General features: G+C 45.2%; 1 protein-coding gene across 1 annotated transcript; it reads right to left on the reverse strand.

Annotated features, from left to right (window-relative positions):
• Positions 1–10916: 10916 nt before the first annotated feature.
• STEEP1 (STING1 ER exit protein 1) lies at positions 10917–21864 on the reverse strand. Its single transcript, XM_084813758.1, has 7 exons — positions 21682–21864; positions 19457–19574; positions 17187–17228; positions 15577–15715; positions 14703–14792; positions 12877–12969; positions 10917–11696 (listed from the first exon to the last, which is right to left on the reverse strand). The coding sequence occupies exons 1-7, from the start codon at positions 21803–21805 to the stop codon at positions 11634–11636; spliced, it is 669 nt and encodes a 222-aa protein (XP_084669884.1). The 5' UTR covers positions 21806–21864; the 3' UTR covers positions 10917–11633.
• Between the last annotated feature and the right edge of the window lie 1643 nt (positions 21865–23507).

A 23507-nucleotide genomic window follows, 5' to 3' on the forward strand; every position in this document is an offset into this window, starting at 1 on the left:
GATGTCGATATGGAAAGACAGGTTATTTAAACAGTTGTCAGCATGCTCAATGACAGATCATGATGGTGCTGGGGTGTTAAAGCTGGCTACGCGTTTGTTTTACTTGATCCATTTATATCCCATTTTTCCTCCAAAGAGCCCAAGGCAGAGCACATGATCCCCCTCCTCCATTTTATCCTCACAACAACCCTGTGAGGTAGGTTAGGCTGAGAGTTGGTGACTGGCACAAAGTCACCCAGTGAGCTTCATGACCAAGTAGGGACTAGAACCCGGGTCTCCTATGTCCCAGTCCAACACTCTAACCATGATACCACACTGGCTCTCCAGTGTTAAAAAGTTGTATGTAACACAACTTTCTCCGGATGTTTTAGACTACAACTCCCAGAATTCCTCACCATTCACTATTTTGGCTTGGACCAATGGGAACTGAAGTCCAAGCATCTGGAGGGGAACGTTGGAGAAGGCTGATATACCACCAAGAGGTACTATGTACCATACACAAGACAGGCTGGCCATTATGAGTCACCCCCAAAAAGAGAAAATGCATCACCAAAAAAAATGATTTGCATAAAATTGGCATATGCCAATTTATATGTAGAGATACAAATTTAGACATTATTATTAGAATTTACAAAGAAATACAGTACATCGCACCACAGGGTCGAAGACTGTGACCAGGCGAACTCTGTACCTTACTTGGTTTGCTGTTGATGGGCAACTTCAAGGCACGGCTCTTCCTTCAGATAGTTCTTTATCTTTAAACTGGACTTAGACAAGACTAACAGAAGATGGTCATCTGTAAAAGAGGAAACACAAGCTGCTGCCCAGAAGACTAAGAGTATGTACAGAAATATAATGTGGTATAGCCCAGCTTGGACTTCAGACTGCAGTTAGGGATATTTATTTAGGGAAATGTATGTCCTGCCTTTCCAAGGCAGCTAACAGCGAACAGCTAACATCAATAATTTAAAAACAACCACCACATTATTTTTTAACAAGCAATTAAAAATACGGAACAGAGTAGGAGATCAAATCAGCAATCAAGAGAAAGCCTGGAAGAGTATATTCAAACACAAGGCCAGACCAAGGGCCTGCTAGGACAAGAAGGTTTTCGGCTGGCATTGCATAGGGAGGGGGCAACATGGCTCCTCCAGGATGAAGAGTTCCACTGCCTGAGCATGGCAACAGAGGAGATATCTTTGAATGCTGTCCCATGTAACCAAAACCATGGTGTCACACACCATAACCAAAACCACATAAACCCATAGGAAGCTAGTCTATCGGGAAGAAGACTAGGCTAAATTGCCACATCCACCCTAAATGACTCAACACACATTAAAGTCCATCTGTTCTGATTTATGCTATAAAAATCAAAAACGCCTCGTTAGTGTGTTCGTTAGGACCAAAAGAGACATTACTTTAAATGTGTCTCTAGCAGCTATGTCTTTCCTTTGTGTTTTTTACTCTAGAGTAGGTGCAGAGCCCCTAATCCAGATCGGGACCCTACCATTGGCGGGTGGGAGGCTTTTAGGATCTGGATCAGGCCCCCTGTGCCTACTTGAGAGTAAAAATAGCAAAGAAGACATAGCTGCTAGACACACATTTAAAATAATGTGTGTTTCGGCCCTTCGTGTCAACGGTGCTGTTCAGTTTAGACCAAACTGAGCCAGATGCAGAAGCTATAGCGCTAAAGCCGCTCACCTGTGGAACAAGCTGCACAGCAGGTTCGAGCCAGCAAGTGAGGTCTACTGTGTCCGTCAGAAAGTGCATTTCCGACTGCATCTCCTCCCTGTTATAGATAGGATGGAGGATTTCCAGATGCCCTGCGATGCACAGGAATTTCCCATATTTGAGAACACAGTAGCCCCAGGGCAGTGGAGGCTGGTGACTCCGATGTCAGTGGGGCAGTGAATCCTCTCCGGGTTTCAGTCAGAACCAATCCGAACTCTAGAGGAACTATCCAAGGTGACTTTACAGTCCTGAACGACAACTGGAGTGGATTGACAGCCTCACTGACATCAGAACCACCAGCCTCCACTGCCCATGGATATCTTTTAGTTCATATCTTCAGCTCTGTTAATTTGGGAGCATAATTTATGAATATATATACAAGGGTCAAGAAGCAACAGTAAGAACCACACATGGAACAACCGAGTGGTTCAAAATTGGGAAAGGAGTACGACAAGGCTGCATATTGTCACCCTGCTTATTTAACTTATATGCAGAGTACATCATGAGAAACGCCGGGTTGGATGAATCAGAGGTCGGAATTAAGATTGCTGGGAGAATTATCAACAACCTCCGATATGCAGACGATACCACCCTAATGGCAGAAAGCGAAGAGGATCTCAAGAGCCTCTTGTTGAGGGTGAAAGAGGAGAGTGCAAAAGCTGGTTTGAAACTCAACATTAAAAAAACGAAGATCATGGCATCTGGCCCTATCACTTCCTGGCATATAGAAGGGGAAGAAATGGAAGCAGTGACAGATTTTACTTTCTTGGGCTCCAAGATCACCGCAGACGGTGATTTAATTTCATGTAGCCATGAAATTAAAAGACGCTTGCTCCTTGGGAGCAAGGTTTTGGGTTTTCCTGGGTTTTCCTGGTTTTGGGTTTTCCTCCTTGGGAGGAAAGCTATGGCAAACCTAGACAGCATAGTAAGAAGCAGAGACATCACCTTGCTGACAAAGGTCCGTCTAATCAAAGCTATGGTTTTCTCAGTAGTAATGTATGGCTGTGAGAGCTGGACTATAAGGAAGGCTGAGCGCCGAAGAATTGATGCTTTCGAACTGTGGTGCTGGAGAAGACTCTTACGAGTCCCCTGGACTGCAAGGAGGTCAAATCAGTCCATCCTAAAGGAAATCAACCCTGAGTGCTCATTGGAAGGACAGATACTGAAGCTGAAGCTCAAATATTTTGGCCACCTAATGCGAAGAGAAAACTCCCTGGAAAAGACCCTGATGCTGGGAAAGACTGAAGGCAAAAGGAGAAGGGGACGGCAGAGGATGAGATGGCTAGATAGCATCACCGATGCAATGAATATGAACTTGAGCACGCTCCGGGAGAGAGCACAGGACAGGAAGGCCTGGCGTGCTATGGTCCATGGGGTCACGAAGAGTCGGACACGACTGAACGACTGAACAACAACAACAACATATATATATATATATATATATATATATATATATATATATATATATATTAAAAGAAATACAGAATGTTGAGAATCTCAGCATTCTAGGACACTGTGAACCAGACTTCCACAACCTGGTGGCTTCCAGATACTTTGGACTACAACTCCTAGCATTCCTGGCCATTGGGCATGCTGACTGGGGCTGAAGGGAGTTGAAGTCCAAAACATCTGGAGGGCACCAGGTTGGGAAAGGCTGCTGCAAGCTCTTGGGGGCAGGGGTTTGTTTGAACTTTGTTTTGTTTTGTTTTGAGCTGTGTCATAATTATTTATCAATGTCCATCGCCCATATTTCCTTCCACGAGTCATAGGAAGCTGCCTCCTACTCAGCCAGACTGATGTTCCATTAGCTCAGTCTAACTGGCAGTGGTTCTCCAGGGTTTCATACAGGGTCTTTCGCAGACCTACCTGGAGAATGGACCTGGGATCTTTTGCATGTTCTGCCACTGACCTATAGGATACTCAGTGCACACTGATGGCACTATATCAATTAATAATAATAATAATAATAATACTGGATTACTCTTATTTCAAGTAACATTATCCTTGGAGTATCCCTTGTTGTTGTTTTCATTTTTATCTGGCTGTTCTATTTCTGGCCTAGTCCTTACAGGATTGGCAGCTGTGAATATTCATCAAAAGGCTCACCTTTTTATTTTATTTTTTGTTTGCTACTTGAGATTTTTATTCCCTTTGAAAGGCAATAATTAATATATTATTAATTCTTATTAATAGAATAATAGAACAGTAGTGTTGGAAGGGGCCTACAAGACCATCAGGTCCAACCCCCTGCTCAGTGCAGGAATCCAATTCAGAGCATCCCTGACAGGTGGCTGTCCAGCTTCATCTTGAATGCCTCCAGTGTGGGAGAGCCCACCACCTCCCTAGGTACTTGGTTCCATTGTCGTATTGCTCTAACAGTCAGGAAGTTTTTCCTGATGTTCTGTCGGAATCTGGCTTCCTGTCACTTGAGCCCATTATTCCATGTCCTGCCCTCTGGGATGATCAAGAAGAGATCCCGGACTTCCTCTCTGTGACAGCCTTTCAAGTCCTTAATAATAATATTATTAATTATTATTAATAATTAATATTATTGCCTTTCAAAGCAAAGGTGTACATAATATAAATATGCTGTTCAAGTATTCGCTACCGTTATAAACATCAGTGCCTTTGCTGCTCCCAAGTGCTGGGGATATTGTTTTGGCAGAGGAATACAGTCCAGCTGTTTAATAATAAAGCCTCGTTCTTTACCAACCTACCCAGTCACCAGGAGGGCTTGCTCCTGGTGGTTCCACATGGACCTATGGCCCGGCTGGAGGCCACCAGGAAAAGAGCCTTCAGTGTGGTGGCCCCCTTCCTGTGAAGGAACACCCTGTCTTTGCAGGTCAGGCAGGCACCATAATTGTGTTGCTTTCGGTGCCTCCTGAAGACGCTGTTATTTCAAGAGACCTTCCCTGAGTGACCAGCCATGGTTTATTAAGTTCAGAATGTGTTCTGTTAAATTGTTTAAATTGCTTTAATTATGGGGTTTTATTATTTTATCTTGTTGTTCACCGCTCCAAAATCTTTGATGTGGAGCAGTATATAAATATTGTAAATAAATAAATAAATATTATTATTATTTTCTTGCATTTCTATACTGCCCCATAGCCAAAGCTCTCTGGGCAGTTTACAAAGATTAAAAAACATTAAAATACAGTATACAAAGTTTTAAAAAATCATTAACATGAAACAAACAGTATACACAGAGTCAACATATATCTAAAAACAACTCTGAACCATCAACTATAACCATAAGAAAGATCCAGAACCGATTAAAAACTCACCATATGCTGCCAGAAGCCTAGAAAAGAGATAGAACTTTTTGACATCGAAAAGATAATAATGTTGGCGCAGGGTGGGCCTCGTCAGGGAGATCCTTCCACAGTTGGGGGGCCACCAGTGAGAATGTCCTCTCCCTTGTTGCCGCCTTCCTAGCCTCCCTTGGAGGAGACACCTGGAGGAGGGCGTTAGATGCTGGCCATAGAGTATGGGTAGGTTCATGTGGGGAGTGGTGTTCTGTCAGGTATTGTGGTCCCAAGCCATGTAGGGCTTTATAGGCTAAAACCAGTACCTTGAATCGAGCTCAGAAGCATATAGGTAGCCAGTGTAAGCAGGCCAGAGTCAGTCTAATATGTTTGGACCTTCTAGTCCTGTTCTCAATATTATTATATTATTAATAATAATATCATCACCATCATCTGGGGTGGCACTTAGGCATCACCAATGCATAACAAAAAAAAAGTACAAAACAGGACACAGATATTTATTATCTCTTTTTATTCTGTTTCAGACTTTAAAGGTTTTATATTATGTGTTATCCTGTTGTATTTTAGGGTCTTAATTTTTGTGACCCACCTAGGGTTTCCAACACAGCGTCTGTGAACCCCTTGGTGCCTGCAGGGGCCTCCAACAGCACCCACAAAGCTCCCTCCTTTCTGCCCCCTTCAAAAAAAATGGCTTTAAGAAAAACCTTGGGAAATGGTAGGGCAGTCTTCTTTTCTCCCTTGCTTTCTCTCCCACACCCCTCTTGAGCTCACTTTTGACTAGTGCCCCCACATCAGCCGGTATGTTGTGGCGGCCACAGCATTTTTTCCAGTGTGCCCATGGGTCCAACAAAGTTGGGGACCCCTGACCCTACAGAGCTTTGGCTATGGGGCGGTACAGAAATGCAATAAATAAAATAAATAATCTCTATAATTTAAAGAGAAATACAGCGCAGATTACCATAGTAGGTAAGATTGTCACCTGGACAGGTCTGGTGTCAAGGTGTTATCTGTTGATGAGCTACATCAAGACTGCTGCTTTTCCTTCTTATAGTTCTTTAAGCGGGACTTGGGCCGGGCAGCCCTTCAAATAGAGGACAGTCCTCTGTTACGTAGGACACATGACCACCTTATATTACAATCCCACCCTTGTTCCAAGGAGCTCATGGAGTGTACATAGTCCTCCAGCCATTTTATCCTCATAGTGTCCTTGTGAGGTTGAGAAACAGCGATTGGCCCCTGGATCCAAGTCCCACACTCTAACCGCTATTCCACACTGCCGCTGTTCTTTCTGCTGCAGCCATACATTCCTTGGCTTACCCAGCCTGCCTTTATTTTGAGATGAGCAAAGACTGAAGAGCCAGCCCAGCAAGGTCAGCTCCACACAAAGACCTAGACTAGGACTTAATCAGAATGAAGTTGTAGTATAGCCTTTCCTGGACTGTACCATATATCCAGGTGGTAAAAATACACCATGCATATATAACACTAGCATTTCAGGAAAGTGTTTAGCCTTCTCTGTAATAACTTTATATGTGCATGGAAGTGGGGGAGGAGGGGAGACATTCAGACATGGAATCTCCTCTCCCCCCACACCCACAAAGTGGTACAGCCCAGGAAAAGCTATACCATTTGAATCTGATGAACATATATATATGATTGGCCGGAGACAAAGGCAAAGAACTCCACCTCCCTGTTACTAGTGTGAACTGCAAGAATGGAGCTAAGCGCGGTCAGAGAAACCAGCCTGAGCATGCTGGAAGAGCCGAATGAAGACATTTTACTTCCACATTGTGAGAATGACCTTCAAGGTCAGAAAAGTGCTTACTTCTCTCTCTCCTTCTCTCTCTCTCTGTCTTTCTCCCTTTAATTGTCACCTGACTGAAGGTCATTCCTGGGCCGGGGCAGCCTTCCCCGCTGGTGGATTTCCTTTTAAGGAGATATGAGAAGCCAGGAAGTGTTCTTGACTTGGGTTAGCTAAAGCTCCACCTTTGCTTGTGAGTGTGTCATCCTCTCAGCCCCAGGGAAACTCCAGGAGCAGGGCCAGTGTCAGCGGAAAGGGAAGCAACCAGGGACAACTGCGGCAAAGAAGATCAAGTGCCCAGACTCTTAAGATGGACATCCACATTTATGTACATAAACTGACATTTCAGCTCACCTGCACATAGTCTCTCTGATTTACAGTTGCTTCCAACAGAACAAACAAAAGACACTGACACGCTTGACAAAAAGGAAAAGTTCTGCATCTACAGACTCAGAATTCTTGGGCCAAATGGCCTTAATCTGGAGGACAATTCGTAAGCATTATACCAGTCACTCCTCTGTTTTTTTCCTCCTAAGGAATTTTCATCTCCAGGCATTCCAAAGTGCTGCGTCTGGTATCCATTTATCAGCACACCTACTGACAAGGGTGGAAGCCGAACATTTAGCTCTATATACATACATATACACATACTCTGTTGTTAGTCTTTCCGATATATCTATGAAATATATTACAGATATTATATAATAGATATTATATATAATTATTATATAATATCTATACAGAAAGACTAACAACAGAGTGTACACACACACACACACACACACACACACACTGTTGTTAGTCTTTCCGATATATCTATGAAATATATTATAGATATTATATAATAGATATTTATATAATATCTATACAGAACGACTAACAACAGAGTGTGTGTGTGTGTGTGTGTACACACACATATATAGAGATGGAGGGAGAGAGGGTTGTGTAAAGCAGCATAACAGCAAAGCAACAAGGAAGCCCTGGATCCACTACGGATGCAGTTAGTCTTAAGGTAAAAATGTATAAGGAAGATAGAACAACTAACAACAGAGTATTCAAATATACATTTTAAGCTAAACATTTGGGCTCCTGCCCTCATCAGTAGCTGTGCTGCTAACTGGGCATCAGGTAGCCGAAATGTTTAGCTTAAAATATATGTTTTAATACTCTTGTTAGTCTTTCTGTCTTTCATAGATACACACACACACACATATATATACACACACACAAATACACACACACACAAACAACACAGATACATCCATACATAAACAGAGTAACACTGCAACAAGTGTGCAAACAGAATGAGCTCAACTAGTATTCTTTTTTAAAAAAAGCTTTGCCAACAGAAGATAAATTATAACAGGCACACGTGCTTATTATAGCTTGCTCTCATGGGGTTCCCAGTGGTTTTTCTATCTGCTCTCCTGTATGCTTGATTAGCTTCAGCAGCGCCAAAGCATCAGATGCTGTTTAGACTAAACATGTCCACCGTTAACAGAGACCTGTGAGGGTTTGCCTTCTCTGTGGAGAGCCAGTGTGGTGTTTGACTTTGGCAGTGGAGATCAGAGTTCAAATCCCCCGCCATGATGTTCTGACTTTGGGTCAGTCACTCACACCCATTCTCTCTCTCTCCCCCTCTCTCTAACTTCCCTGGTAGGGTTGTGGGGAGGATAAAATGAGCAAGATGAAGAAACAGGTACACAACCCAAAACTCACACTTAGGCAGAAGTTATCATAACACCAGAAATAGTCTAATTCTTTTTTAAAGGCAGACTTCCCCAGAGCTTTGAACCCATCAGCAATAACTTCCTGGAAATCATAAGCCCCAACTTAAGACATCAGAACTCCTCATGCAAGACAGACCTTTTAAGAACATCAGAAGAGCCCTGCTGGATCAGACCAAGGTCTACCAAGTCCAGCATTCTGCTCACATAGTGGCCAGCCAGCTGCCCACGGGAAACCCACAAGCAGGACTTGAGTTTTTTATTAGTATTGTACGCTGCCTAGAGTGGCCAGGTAGCCAGCCAGATGGGCGGCTAATAAATCAAATAAACAAACAAACATACAGAATCATACTGCCTCTGATACTGGAGGCAGCATACAACCATCATCTTTTCCTGCCGGAAAGAATGCATATAAGAAATTTGAAATGAAGACTTGATGCCCGAGTTTTGCTTCTTTCCTTATTCCTCCCAATCCATTTTCCTTCTGTGTTTTGTCTTTCCAATTGTAAGCCTGAGGGCAGGGACTGTCTTATTATTAATCTTTGTAAGCTACTCAGGGAGCCTTTTTTTAGCTGAAGAGCATTGTTAGCAAATGCTGTAAATAAAATAATGACTAGAACCCATTGATAGCCATCTACTCCATGAATTTGTCTAATCCCCTTTTAAAGCTGTTAAGTTTATGGCCATCGCTCCATGTTTTGGTAGCGAATTCCATAGTTTACCTATGCACTATGCAAAGGACTTCCTTTTATCGGTTTTGAATCTCCCACCATTCAGCCTCATTGGATGACCCTGGGTTCTAATATTATGAGGGAGACTTTCTTCCTCTCCACCTTCCCCATGCCATGCCCAATTTTATGCACCTGTGTCATGCCCCTCCACTTACTCATCTTTTTCCTAAGCTAAAAAGCTTTATTTTCATAGGAACCGCTGCTTAAAAGTGGATGTAGTTCGTTTCCTTAAAAATGGAGATTTGCTCCTGTAACTGCTCCAGGGACCCCATTTCAAGACGCATAAACACAAAACTAGAGACATAAGGTCACACCCAAAGTTTTAGATCCGTGAACGGTAGTAGTTTCCAGCCATGGAAGGACTCCTGCCTTTGAGTGGAACTTTGACAGATTGAAACTTTTGATCCGAATAATAGTTAACATAGTTGAGCCACGAGGATCACAGATGGTCATAATCACTTCTGCCAAAAGTCAAGAAAGGACACTGCCTTTCTATCAGCAGCACTAGAACTTGTCTGTTCCCGTTGGACTTTGCCAGTTGTCCTTTGAAGCCCCCAGCTGGCCAAACACTCCAACTGCAATCTTGTTGAATGAAAAATCAGGTAACTTGTTTTTTTACAAAGACACTGCAACTCTCAATCTATAACTTTCACCCTCTTTTAGCGTCTCTTAATAAGAGCTATGAAACCAGATCTGTGTTACTGTCGAAACAAATGGTCTTGGGGATCTCTCTGGCTTAGGTTAACAGGGCCATTTTGCTTTACAGAGCAGCATATCAAATTGAGTGTCCTAGTAACCTCTGCCCATCTCAGCTGATGTACATCACCCTCTTATGGAAGTATTCTTCCCTCTTTCTTGCCCTTTGTGCATTTTTTCCCCCTCTTATGGAAGTATTCTTCCCTTTTTCTTGCCTTTTGTGCATTTTTTTTCCCCTAAAGGACAGGGATCGCCCAAGGTTTTTATTTTTATTTAAAAAGCAGCTTTGTGCGCGTGTGTAAACTCTTTCCTAAATCAAAATTGTCCCCGTCCACCCCACTGGTGCTTTTCACCTCAACTGGGGGAAAATACTAACTTCCCCAGTGCGGTAAACCATTTGAAGGAGGAAATTTAGATCTGGGGAAAGATACAGAAGAAAAAAGTTAACACTTCTCCTCTGATCTACTCTGGAGTCTTCCATGACTACTTTTAAATAAAAAAGAAAAACCTGGAGATGTACTTGTGGTCTACTGCGTGAATGTGTAGTTTGTCCCGAAGAAATTAAACTAGATTATTTGGAGTCCAGTGTTTTTCACTTTGTTAAAAGTTAAGCAGGTTTCAGGACAAAACTAAACATGTTGCTAAATGCATCCTTGCACCAGTGGGGGATTTCTACCCTATCCCAAAAGCAAACACGAGCTTCAGAAGAGAGATTTTCTTCCGGACTGCAGCTTGGAAAGAAAAAGGTTAAACTCAACTACTTGTTCTAATCCTATGAATGATCAGTCCCTCAGCTAATGTCATTTGCATTTTTTAAAAAACTCTGCACTTTAAATGCAAAGACACATTTTGCATCACATGGTTTTAATCAGGTCCTGAATCTTATTGTTGATTATTTAAAAACTGTTTAGATATATGTGTGCCTGCTGTCAGTTTATATGTAAAAAAAAATACTATGTATAATGTACTTTTAATGGCTTTTAATCTTTGTAAACTGCCCAGAGAGCATCTGCTTTTGGGCGGTATAGAAATGTAATAAATGAAATGAATTGAAAATGTAGTTTGGCCCTTAGTGTGATCAGTGCCCAGATCAAAGACTGCCTGGGAGCTCCAAATAAGTCTCTCGATCTCACAAAAGGAGGTGTGGGCAACCTGCATCCAGTACCTTTACGCCAGGAGATCTGTGTGTGTGTGTGTGTATATGTGTGGGTGTGTGTAATGATAAACCATATAAACATAAGTCACCAAGGATTTATTTTTCTGTACACTTTGTTTCTGCCTTATCAGTACAAACTTTAGATGTGTCGCCATTCTATGTACATATGAACATATACAATTTTTTTAAAAACTCGGCACAATGGCACCAAACCAACACCCCTGTACACGTACCCACCAGACAGCTTTTTTACTTGCCAGGAAATTAAGGGCAACATCCATCTTAGATGTATAACTCCAAAAGCTCTCTGAAGATGTGAAATGCATGGGGCACACACCAGAGAATAAAATATAAAGTCCACAATGGGAATGGAACCATGCCATCTAATAAGTGGGCACCAACAACGTGTCTTTTCATAGAGGCATCTGGATATCACAGATGCACCAAAAAGGGCAGGAGATGCAGAGCTGCAGTTTCCTTTTTCGGAGAAGTCACTTCTCAGGCATTCCTTTGTTCTAGGGCTTCTTATTTGAACTGGTTGTCAATGAGAGTTCCTTTCATTTTGGCCTTCTTAGCTTCCAGCTCAGCCTGATTAACGGAATAAAACAGAAAGGAAAGGTTCGTGTTAAAATGTTAATACGGAGTAATAACCCTTAGCAAGTGTTGCTGACTGTGCTGGTGCTACAAAGGCACAAGACGAAATAAATGCTACCTTCTACCACGATAGGCTTCAAATTGTATTCCAAATATTAATGGAGTTCCTCAAGAGCTTACTAAAAGTACTTTAGATCAGTAATTGAGGGCAGGCATCTGATTTGAAGTTCTCCAGAAAACCCTCATCACTTCTATCCACATTTCTTCATGTGACACAGCATCACAGCCTGAACAGCTACAACCAAGGCACCTCTTTCAATATCGCTGGTTTACCCAATCTGCTGCCCTCCAAACATGTCAGACTAGGGGTAAAATCCAATGTTAAGTCATACTTAGAGAAGACCCATTGAACTGAATGGGGCTTGGGTTAATAATGACTAATTGAAGTCTCATTCATGTCAATGGGTCTACTCTAAGTAAGACTTACATTGGGTTTTACCCTAGGACTCCCAGTATCCTTTGCACCAGGCTGGGGAAAGGTGTATGCATCGACTGAAAAATATCCAGCCCACCCACCCAGCAATATTTTAGCCCCTTTATTTATTTATATCCCAGCTTTCCCCACCCACCCCAAAACAGTACTTAAGCCAGCTAACATTAAAATAAAGATTAAAAACTAAATCTTGATTAAAACGTAACATAAAAAAACATTGATGAAAACACAACACTGAAAGAAATGAACAGCACCCAACCAATTCAAATCCCCTTCTGCAACAGACTGGTTTATACGCGCAAGGCCTGCCTACGTAAAAATGTCTTTGCCTGCCAGTAACTTTGCCTTTCTGATGAGCGGTTGCTTTATTGCACGAACATTTTGCAGTACATCAATGGTATGAAAATACCTGCGGAGTTCACCATACCTATATGTCAGCCTTCCCCCAACCTGGTTCCCTTCAGATGTTTTGGACTACAATTCCAAGCATTCCTGACCATCAACCATGCTGGCTGGGGCTGCTGGGGGTTGAAGTCCAAAACACGTGGAAGACGGCATAGCGAGGAAGGCTGCTAGATGTACTTTTAGGATGTGCTATTTAAAGAGAAAGCTATCAAATGGAAATAATGAAGCCAAAGCCATCCACGAAATAGGAAAGGGAAATAAAATAAGCAAATTCACCAGCTCCTGCAGCCTCCTCTTGCTCATGCCCTTCCGCTCCAGCTGCTTCTCGATCACCTTGGCATTCTGTGCGTACGAATCGGCAATTTCTCTCTGGAAAACACAAAAGACAGTGGAGGGGGTGGGTTATCCCGTGGCAAGATACTGGTCGTGCTCTGCCTCGAATAAACTCATTGAAAAAACATCGAGAGATAAAAAGTAGTACCTGTCTCTCTCTTTCAACCACTTTTCGGAAGGTATTTGCAGTACAATCCTATCCGTGTCTCCTCAGAAGTATGCCTCAATGGGGTGTGTTCCCAGGTAAGTGTGCATACAGCAGGAATGGGCAAACTTTTTAAAGTCGAGGGCCACACTTTGACCTTTCAGGGCTCAATCCCACGCATGTTTTAGACAGAAAAAAGTCCTACAACTCCAAGCGTGCCTGGTGTTCGGAGCTGTAGGACATTTTGCTATCTAATCATGCATGGGGCTGTGCCCTAAAACAGCTTGGGGCCAGGTTACCTGAAAGAACTTCTCCCATACTTACCTACTCAGGCACTAAGGTCATCATTTGGGGCCCTCCTCCAGGTGCCCCACCCAAATGAGGCGAGATGGGCGGCCACAAGAGAGAGGGACTTCGCAATGGCGGCACTCCCTTTGTGGAATGCTATCCGCGGAGAGGCACGCCTGGTGCCTATGTTACGGTCTTTTCAGCACCAGGTGAAGACTTTTTTATTCTCCCGGGCAGTGTAAGGACTTTTCTTGTGCTTTTAGTACTTTATTCTGCTGCTGGTTTTAGTCTGGTTTTTATTGCGCTGGAATGGTTTTATTCTTTGCTGCTTCGTTTATCTCGGTTTTATCGGGCCGTTTTTATTTTTTGTTGTAACGTTTGTATTTTATGTTTTTTATGTATTGTATGCTGCCCAGAGAACTTTGGTTATCAGGCAGTTTAAAAGTGTAATAAATAAATTAAATTTAATTTAAAAAATTCCCTCGGAGGGAGGGGTTGTTGGGGGGAGGGACGCCTACAGGTGGTGGACAGGGCTGGCCGCTGAAAGGCCCGAACTGAAAATGCGCAAGGCCGGAGCAGTAGGAATCCATAACGTTAAGGCAAAATAGTTGGCTAAGAGATCATTTCTGTTCAGTATGGGGCCCTTTTATATGATATTGGTTGGTTTAATCATAAATTAACCCAGGTAGAAATGTCTAGGTTGTAATAATAATGCTATTTTGGAATCGTTTGGCACGTTTCCAAAATATTTACTTTTAAATATGTACATAGCTCAGCTTGAGCAGATTCTTTTGTTTTCATTTTGTCTGTTTTTATATCTGTCTATGTTTCCCTCAATAAAGTATTTTTTTTAAAAAGAAAGAAAAAGAGATAACCATCTGACTAGTGACATGCACCCAAGGGTGCTTTAAGGCTTACGATTCTTGGACAGCAACGTTCTCACCCCGCCACCAGCTGTGATGTGGTTTGGGATGCGTGTGTAGGGGGACATGACACACATGAAATTATGCATGATGTTCCCCCTTTATCCTACCCCTGCAGATAGTAACTGGCCCATGGTCACCTAATAAGCTTTGTGGTCGAGTGGGGATTTGAACAAAGGTGTCCCCTGTCTAAATCTGGCAATTTAACCACATTCTAACCACACTGGCGCTTGTTCTGAGAGTGGAGAGAGAGAGAGAAAGAGAGAGAGAGAGAGAGAGAATGTGCAGAGCCAGAAGCTGCAGAGGCGAAGGCTCACAGATCGATCTGAACAAAGCAGCCAGGTTGTTGGTGGCACCACTCTAGGCGACCTAGATTTCACCTGCTACCACAGGGATGGGCAGGGAAAACTCACCGCTTCAATCTCCTCCTCCTCTTCATCAATGGTGGAGACAGTGACGGAGCTGAACTTGCCCATGTCCTTGGTCCGTTTGGTCATCATCACCTTGAAAGAAAAGAGGGTGGGTTTTTTAAAAAATGGTGTGCTTGAGCTTAGAGAACACAGAAGCCCCCCCCGGAGAACACAGACATCCCTGTGCTCCATTTCACAGCTCTGGAGGATCCTCTTAGAAAATCTAGTGTCAAGAGAACAAAGGAATTGTCCTAGGGTGGAACTACTCTAGAGCAAGGGTAGGTAACCTGGGTTGGATTCAGGATATGCCTTCCATGGATGTAAGGGCTCTGGTCTCAGAAGGTGCCTCTGTCAGATTTGGGGGGATCCCCCCTTCCCCCCCAACACCACAGCTCACCCCATTCAGCAGGTTCACTTGACCCTCTGGGTAGCGTTTCCAGGGGGCTGGAGGGTCTGCCATAAGGAGGAGGGGGTGGGAATGTTACACCAGCCCAGTTGCCCACACCAAAATCTGATCCAACCCCTAGTGCCCTACAGATGTTTTTAACTACAACTTCCCTAATCCCTGACTATTGGCCATGCCAGCTTCCCTAATCCCTGACTATTGGCCATGCCAGCTGGAGCTGATATGAGCTGAAGACAAAACCTCTGGAGAACACCAAGTCAGGAGAAGTTTTCTGCCATAACAAGAGGCCTTCTAGATCAGACCGACAGTTCAGCAACTGGTTTCCCATCATGGCCAACCAGATGCCACCAGGAAGCCCAGGGTGTGAAGACAAGAGCCCTCACCTCCAGCTGCTCCCTAGTAGCTGGCCTCAGAGACACCCCCCACCCCCCCATGCAAGAAGCCACGATTGTGGAATCCATCTCTCTTTACCTTCTTGGGCGGCTCTTGCTTCTGGGTGTAGATGTTGGTTTTTCCAAAGCCCTGTCCAAATTTGACCACAGCACCGTCAACAATGAACGTAACCGGGGCGTTCTTTTGCTGGTGTTGGTAAAAGAGAAGCAGTCCGCACCTAGGGAGGAAAATATCATAATATTTCCGCCCCCCCACAGAAAAAGAATCAATAGTTTGCTTGAATTCCACATTCCAGAAGAATCAAACATATTGGTCAGGACTGTGCGTTCTTAAAGTTGCGAAAAAGCAATATGCTTGTATAAAGAGGAGATTTTAAAAGAGATTATACAGTATATTATATTCTGTGATGGGAGGACCAATCCTATCAGGATAGGCGGCTGCCTCCGAACTCAGAGGCAACTGCCTAACCAATGCAGGAAGGGTGGAGCGCAGAGGGGATCCTCTGTGCTCCAGCCGCCCTGCATTCACAGCTAGACGGCTGATTTCAGCTGTCTAGCAGCGGGACTTCAGAGCAGGGAGGTGGGGTGGGGGAGGCCGGATGACACATAGGAAGTGTCGTATTGGCACTTCTGCACTCCCTGCCCCTGGGAACGCCCAGCTTTGCCCCACTCAACGCTGGTCACCCGAGCGCACAGCCCAGGGATGATCCACACCGCCTACAAGATGGCAGGTGAGGGGACGGGGAGGCGGTCTTCTGGGAACCAAGCTCGGAGACTAGGCTCCGAGGCCGCTTTCCGGAAACTGAACAATCCTATGGCCATCTAGCTGATATCCTAGGATAGCAGGGTGGTGCAGAAGAGGCATTAAAAACCGAACTATACCATAATATAATACAATGCAGCCAGAAAAACAACATCACGATTAAAAAACCCTCCAAAACAAATCAAAAGTGAATGAACAAACAGGAGAGCAAACTCATCATAAACCCAGCAGAACATTTAAAATGCCTGGGCAAATAAGTTTTAACCTGGCCTCGAAATGAAAGCAGCGTCACTGCCAGTCAAGCTTCAACAGGACAGCATTACAGAGACAAAGTGCCAGCACAGACAAGGCCCTCTGGCAAAGGAACCCAAAGAAGAACCATCTCTGATGATCTTAACATATCGGTATGGGGAGAGACGCTCCTTCAGGTATATACGTCCTAAGCTGTTCAGGGGCAGTATTCCCCAACCTGGTGACTTCCAGATATTTTGGATTTCAATCCCCAGCCTTCCTGACCATTTGCCAGGCTAGCTGAGGCTGGTGGGAGTTGAAGTCCAAAATATCTGGAGGGTGCCAGGTTAGTGAACGCTCGGTTTGGGGCTTTAAAGTTAAGCACCAGCTCCCTGAATTAGGCTCAGAAGAAAATGGGCAAGCCTTAATAAAGGTATTGCCCTACTGTGGATATTATTTATTTGTTTAATTTATTTATGGCATTTATACCCATAAGGCTGAGAGACAGTGACTGGCCCAAGATCACCCACTGAGCTTTATGTCTGAGTAGAGATTTGAACCGACACACCAATCACCACACTACCCAGATTGTGTATTCTGTAATTATGCACACAGAGATTGGTACCAGACATGCAAAACTCGACATCATGAATATGCAGCCCTTCCTTGCAATGCATCCCACAGAAAATACTCACTTTCCACACTTTTTCCTGTATTGTCGTTCAATGCCGTCTGGCCTGTGGAAGGAAAAAACGCAGCACCGGCTGTACGAAAAAACTACACCAACAACATGGAGACTGGTTCACATAAAACGCTAACCCATGGTTTATTTAACCCATGGTTAACCCATAGTTTGTTGCCCTACCCAGGGTTCGTCTGGCAGATAATCAAACTGTGGCTTGTTTTCTCAGTGCCTGGGTTGTTCTCCTCCCTCCTCCTTTGCCCACTCCCTTGCCGTATCCCAAATGCCTTTGCAGTGCTATAGTACGAACATGCAGAGTGGCTTGGTTTTTTGACCGCTTTTGCCCACCTCCTCTGTGGGAGGTGGGCAACAACCCATGAACAATTGACGATTTTGGGTTCGCACATAACAACCACCCACAGTTTAAACGACCCACAATTCACAACCCAACAAAAAACCACGGGTTCTCTTTCTGGGTTGTTCGTGGTTAACAATACCATGGTTTGTTAGCATGGCTAGGTTCGCACATCCCGACAACCAGGAATTCAACAACCCATGGGTCAGCATTATGTACAAACCTGTACTGATGAGCTGAATGAGACTTGGGTGTGAGCAGAAACCAACTGAAATCACAAAAAATGTGATCTTTCGGTTCACCTATTAAAGGTATGACACTAATATGGATTTTAGATTATTTCCTATGGTCTTCCTTTGTTTTTTTTGTGCCACTTGAAATCAGCAGTTAATAACCATTAGTTAATCATGAACCAGCAAATGACAAGTATTCAGTACTTCACATGCACTATCTAGTTGCATGCCCTACTGTAAGGCAGACTTTCCCGACCTGGTGCCCTTCAGATATGTTGAACTAGACTTTCCATTGTCCCCAGCCAGTGTGACCATGCTGGGTGGAGATGATGGGAGTTGCAGTCCAGCCCATCTGGAAGGTTGGAAGGCCTCTGTAAGTGAATATTGCAGATGGAGGCCTGAGGCAGAGAGACAGAGGCTGTTCACAACTACACGTTAACCCTCATTCAGTGGTTGAATGTTGATTGTTGAACTGCGGGTTAGTGTATTGTCTGAACCCAGGACATTTTCCACAGGGTGGCTTGTTAACCACTCTGAACGACCCAATAACAAACCATGGGTTCTCAAGGTGGCTTGTTCGAGAAAAATAAGCCACACAGCATGGTTAACAAGCCACTCTGTGGAAAATGCCCTGGGTTCAGACAACACTGTAACCCATGGTTCAACAACAACCCACACTCAACCACAGAGTTAGCATGTTGTGTGAACAGCCCCTCAGTCTCTCAGCTGCTATGCTACACCAGTTCTCCCATCTTATACACCAACAGCACACTAAATTCTCTGAATGCGATTCTTTATGTAGCCAAAACACCACTTTATACATGAACACGAAGGAGGTATCATGGGGCTTGGGGAAACTGCAAGGTTTGCAGAAGTACAAGAAGTTTTTTAGGGAAAATTCTAAGGGGAGAGGGAACCCCCAAACTGCTAATTGTCAGGGGCAGGGAGGGAACAGAAAACCAGTGGGAACAGGGAATGGAATGGAGTCTCCCAGAAAAGAACAAGGCTGGCTGATTTGGAAGAACAGTAAAAGGGAAGGAGTTTAGCAGTGGTGCAGCTCATTCAAACAGCGAGCTCCCAGTATCCCAAGTTGAGAGGCCACATCAAGGATGGGCTAAGTAAGGAACATCAGCCTGCCCACCCCCAGTCCACTAGAGAAGTTAAGTGGAGTGACTTCCTCCCTTCTTTCACCTTCCCCACCTGCTTAAAGTCCTGAGTCTTACTTCTGAGTAAACCATGCATAAGATTATTCCTAGTGAATCAAACAAGGCTGACTTCTGAGCAAACCATTTCCGATGCTGTTGTTTCCAGAAGCAAGCTGGTTTAAAAACATGGCAGGCTAGTAACTTTTATGGGCTTGTTTACAAGCAGGGCCGGCCCTAACATTAGACAAAGAGAAGCAGCCACCTCGGGCGGCAGATCCTGGGGTGTGGGCAGTGTTGGAGGACAGAGCTCTGTGTTCCACTAAGTCTACCCTCTGCCCCCTTAGCCAGCCTGCTGCCCTCAGGTGTGGGAGAGGATGCTGCCCCATTACCCATGTTGAAATAAGATCCAATTGCAGCTTTTATATGTGAAATTGGGGGGTGGGGGTATCTTTTCCTTTGCCTCAGGTGGTAAAACATCTTGGACCAGCCCTGTTCACAAGGCTGGTTATGTCTGCACAGGAGGTTTGTGGGGGAATTTGGATCTTCCTACCTGCGGAGATAAACATTTTCCTCTTCTTCCGTGTTACAGAACTTGTGCGCGTGTTTGGCAGCATCAATCACTCGGGCCCTGTCTCGAGGTCTCATGGGCAGCTTCTCTAGCTGACAATCTGCAGGAAAACAGAAAAAGACAAAGGACGCTGAAGCAGGACTGAATGGGTAGACACTGTTTCATCGCATAAGAGCAAAATTCTGGCCAGCCGAGGGCCCCTGGGTCATCTGGCCATTTTAGCCAACCAACTGGGGCCAAAATACAAATTTCCATACATATAACGCGCACTTTCATCCTAACGGCACTTTGTAAAGATGATCTTAATTATCCCTTTTTATGAACGGAGGAGGACAGCAAGTAATTTGCCACAAGTCGCGGCTGTCTGTTAAATGGGAACAATACAAATGGAGACTTGCCTCACAGGGTTGTTGCGAAGGTGAAAACAACAAGCATGTTAAAAGTGCAATGACACCTGTCATTTCACCCCTGCATCTCCCCTGGGGTCTATCCTGCATCTACAGCTGATTAGGTTCACTGGGTAACCCCAAAGGTCTAGTCATGAGGGTGGGGTGGAGGAGTAAAGTCAGGCTGCTATTTTAAACCCATATATATGAATGGAAGGAAATTTCACTGAAACCAATGGTAGTAATTCTGTGTTAGCTGGTTACAGCAAAAATTGAAAGGGAGCCTTGTGGCACCTTAAATAACTTCTTATTATTATTATTATTATTATTAATTGTGGCAGGTGCTTTCACAGCCTAGAGTGCTTCTTGCATTTTATGGCCTTTTGACCTCAGTGTTTACAACAGTCTTTCCCAAGGTGGGATCCTCCAAATGTGCTGGACTGCAACTCCCATCATTCCCAGCTGGCTGGGAGACATCTGAAGGGCACAAGGTGGGGGAAAGCTGGGTTATATTTTTCTTCTCCATCCCCATGTACGTGTATGCATACACCTATATGCATTCATCTACCATACATCTGCACCACTTGCTGGGAACATGGGCGGGAGGGAGCTGTGCACTCATGTCCGGTTTGTGATTTCCTGGTGGACGGCCGGCTGGCCACTGTGTGAACACAATGCTGGACTAGATGGACCCTCGGTCTGATCCAGCAGGGCTCTTCTTATGTTCTTAACTGAAGAGAACCCTTTCCTACATCTGATGGAGTGAGTCCCTGTCCACCAAAGCTTTTGCCATAAGGCTGCAATTCAATACCCACTCACCCGAGAGCAAACACTATTGGACCCAGTGGGTCTTCCTCCTGAGCAGACATGTACAGGAATGTGCTGTAAACCTCGAAGAGTCATTAAGGTGTCCCAAGACTCCTTCCCCCCCTTTTAATATTAATGGGGTTTTCTTCTGAGTAGATTTAGGATTTGGGAGTAGTTGCTCAGGAGGCAAGTGGCATTTTGAAGACTAACAGATTAAGAGCGCAATCGTATGCATGCTTAGACATAAAAAAAGGCCTACAACTCCCAGCATGCCACAGTCATCATGGCTGGATAAAGCCTGCTGGGGATTGTAGGGCTTTTTTCTTCTGTCTAACCATGCACAGGGCTGCAGCCTCAGTCCCTTTAGCAAAAACGAATTAAGAGCCCCGTGGCAGCTTCAAAGAAAAGATTTAAAGCTGATGCTAAAGTAAATGTACATAATAGCCTGAAAGATGTCACAAGATTCTTCACTGTTTCTGTCGTTAGGCTTCAAACCTACGCACGCCTACCTGGGAGCAAGGGCCAAAACAGAGTTTACTTTAAATAGGTGTCTAGCAGCCACGCCTCCCCCCCCCTTTCCATTTTTACTTTAGAATAGGCTCAGAGCCCCGACCCAGATCGTGGGGCTTGCTGGGGGGGGGGGGGGAGAGAGAGAGCTTTTAAGATCTGGTTCGGGGCCCCTGCGCCTGCTCTAGAGTAAAAAAGAAAAGAAAAGCAAACACGGCCACTAATTTAAAGTGACTCTGTTTTGGCCCTAAACCCCATCGAAGGGCTTACGTCGGAGTAAACACGGAAGGGATTGCGCTGTTTGTCGCGGCGTAACGGGACAATGATTCAGTCGCGCTCCTATCGCGGCATATGGGGATAAATCTCGGTTTATCGCGGCGTAAGAGGGCGAGCAAGCGTGTGGGTATGGTGATGCCTCCTCCCAGGCTGTAAAGGAGGATGGGATATGGGATCCGGGATCCGGGATCCGGGATCCGGGATCCCCCCCCCCCCCGGCTCTCTGCTCACCCAGGACGAGCACCATCTGTCCGCACAGGCAGTAATAGACGTGCAGCGGCTTCTCGCCATCATCGTACTCCTCGCGGTCGCGCGTGTCCGAGCAAACCACGGAGCGAGACACCACCTTGGGCATGATGGCGGACCGGATCAGCGAGCGCGCCGGCGGCCTCCTGCGCGGTCGGCGCCGCCTCCTCGGGGGCTGGAACCAGAGGCAGGAACGGCCCGCCCCGCCCGGCCCCCTGGCGCGGCCTTAACGCGCTCGCGGAGGCAGGGTGCTGGGCGGCGGGCCGGCAAGGGCGGCGGGAGCGGGAGCCCTGGGAACCGAGACCATCCGCTGCTGCCCGCCCAGCCCCTTTCCTTTCCTTTCCTTTCCTTTCCTTCCCTTCCCTTCCCTTCCCTTCCCTTCCTGGCGTGAGGGCCACTCCCGCATTTCAATGCGTGCCCCTTAGAGGGAGCTTTTATTTACTTCTTCATTTATTTAAAAAAAAATTATTGGCCGTCCCGCGGCGCCTTACAACAATAAAATACATTTGTTGTTGTTCAGTCGTGCCCGACTCTTCGTGACCCCATGGACCACAGCACGCCAGGCCTTCCTGTCCTGTGCTCTCTCCCGGAGCGTGCTCAAGTCCATGTTCATTGCATCGGTGATGCTATCTAGACATCTCATCCTCTGCCGTCCCCTTCTCCTTTTGCCTTCGATCTTTCCCAGCATCAGGGTCGTTTCCAGGGACGTTTCGTATTAAAGGTGTCCCCAACCAGTCGTGTCCGACTCTAGGGTGCGGTGCTCATCCCCGTTTCTAAGCCAAAGAGCCAGCGCTGTCCGAAGACGCTTCCGTGGTCATGTGGCCGGCATGACTGAACACCGAGGTGCACGGAACGCTGTTACCTTTCCCGCCGAGGCGGTACCTATTTATCTGCTTGCAATTTCTTGCTTTCGAACTGCTAGGTTGGCAGGAGCTGGGACTGAAGACGGGAGCTCACTCCATCACGCGGCACTCGGGTCTCGAACTGCTGTCCTGCCAACCTTCCGGTCTGCAGTTCAGCGTCTTAACCACTAAGCCACTGCGGCCCTAATCTTCGCATTAGGTGGCCAAAATGTTTGAGCTTCAGCTTCAGTATCTGTCCTTCCAATGAGCACTCAGGGTTGATTTCCTTTAGGATGGACTGATCTGAACTCCTTGCAGTCCAGGGGACTCGTAAGAGTCTTCTCCAGCACCACAGTTCGAAAGCATTGATTCTTCAGCACTCAGCCTTCCTTATAGTCCAGCTCTCACAGCCATACATTACTACTGGGAAAACCATAGCTTTGATTAGACGGACCATTGTCAGCAAGGTGATGTCTCTGCTTCTTACTATGCTGTCTAGGTTTGCCATAGCTTTCCTCCCAAGGAGCAAGCGTCTTTTAATTTCATGGCTACAGTCACCGTCTGCGGTAATCTTGGAGCCCAAGAAAATAAACTCTCTCACTGCTTCCATTTCTTCCCCTTCTATATGCCAGGAAGTGATGGGGCCAGATGCCATGATCTTAGTTTTTTTAATGTTGAGTTTCAAACCAGCTTTTGCACTCTCCACTTTCTTCCTCAACAAGAGGCTCTTTAAATCCACTTCGCTTTCTGCCATTAGGGTGGTATCATCTGCGTATCTGAGGTTGCTGATAATTCTCCCAGCAATCTTAATTCCAACCTGTGATTCATCCAACCCGGCGTTTCTCATGATGTGCTCTGCATATAAGTTAAATAAGCAGGGCGACAATATACAGTCTTGTCATACTCCTTTCCTTTCCCAATTTTGAACCACTCGGTTGTTCCATGTGTGGTTCTTACTGTTGCTTCTTG

This window comes from Heloderma suspectum, chromosome 9, assembly GCF_057233095.1.
Source record: "Heloderma suspectum isolate Gila_16-S chromosome 9, 16-S_ref, whole genome shotgun sequence".
Classification (NCBI taxonomy): domain Eukaryota; kingdom Metazoa; phylum Chordata; class Lepidosauria; order Squamata; family Helodermatidae; genus Heloderma; species Heloderma suspectum.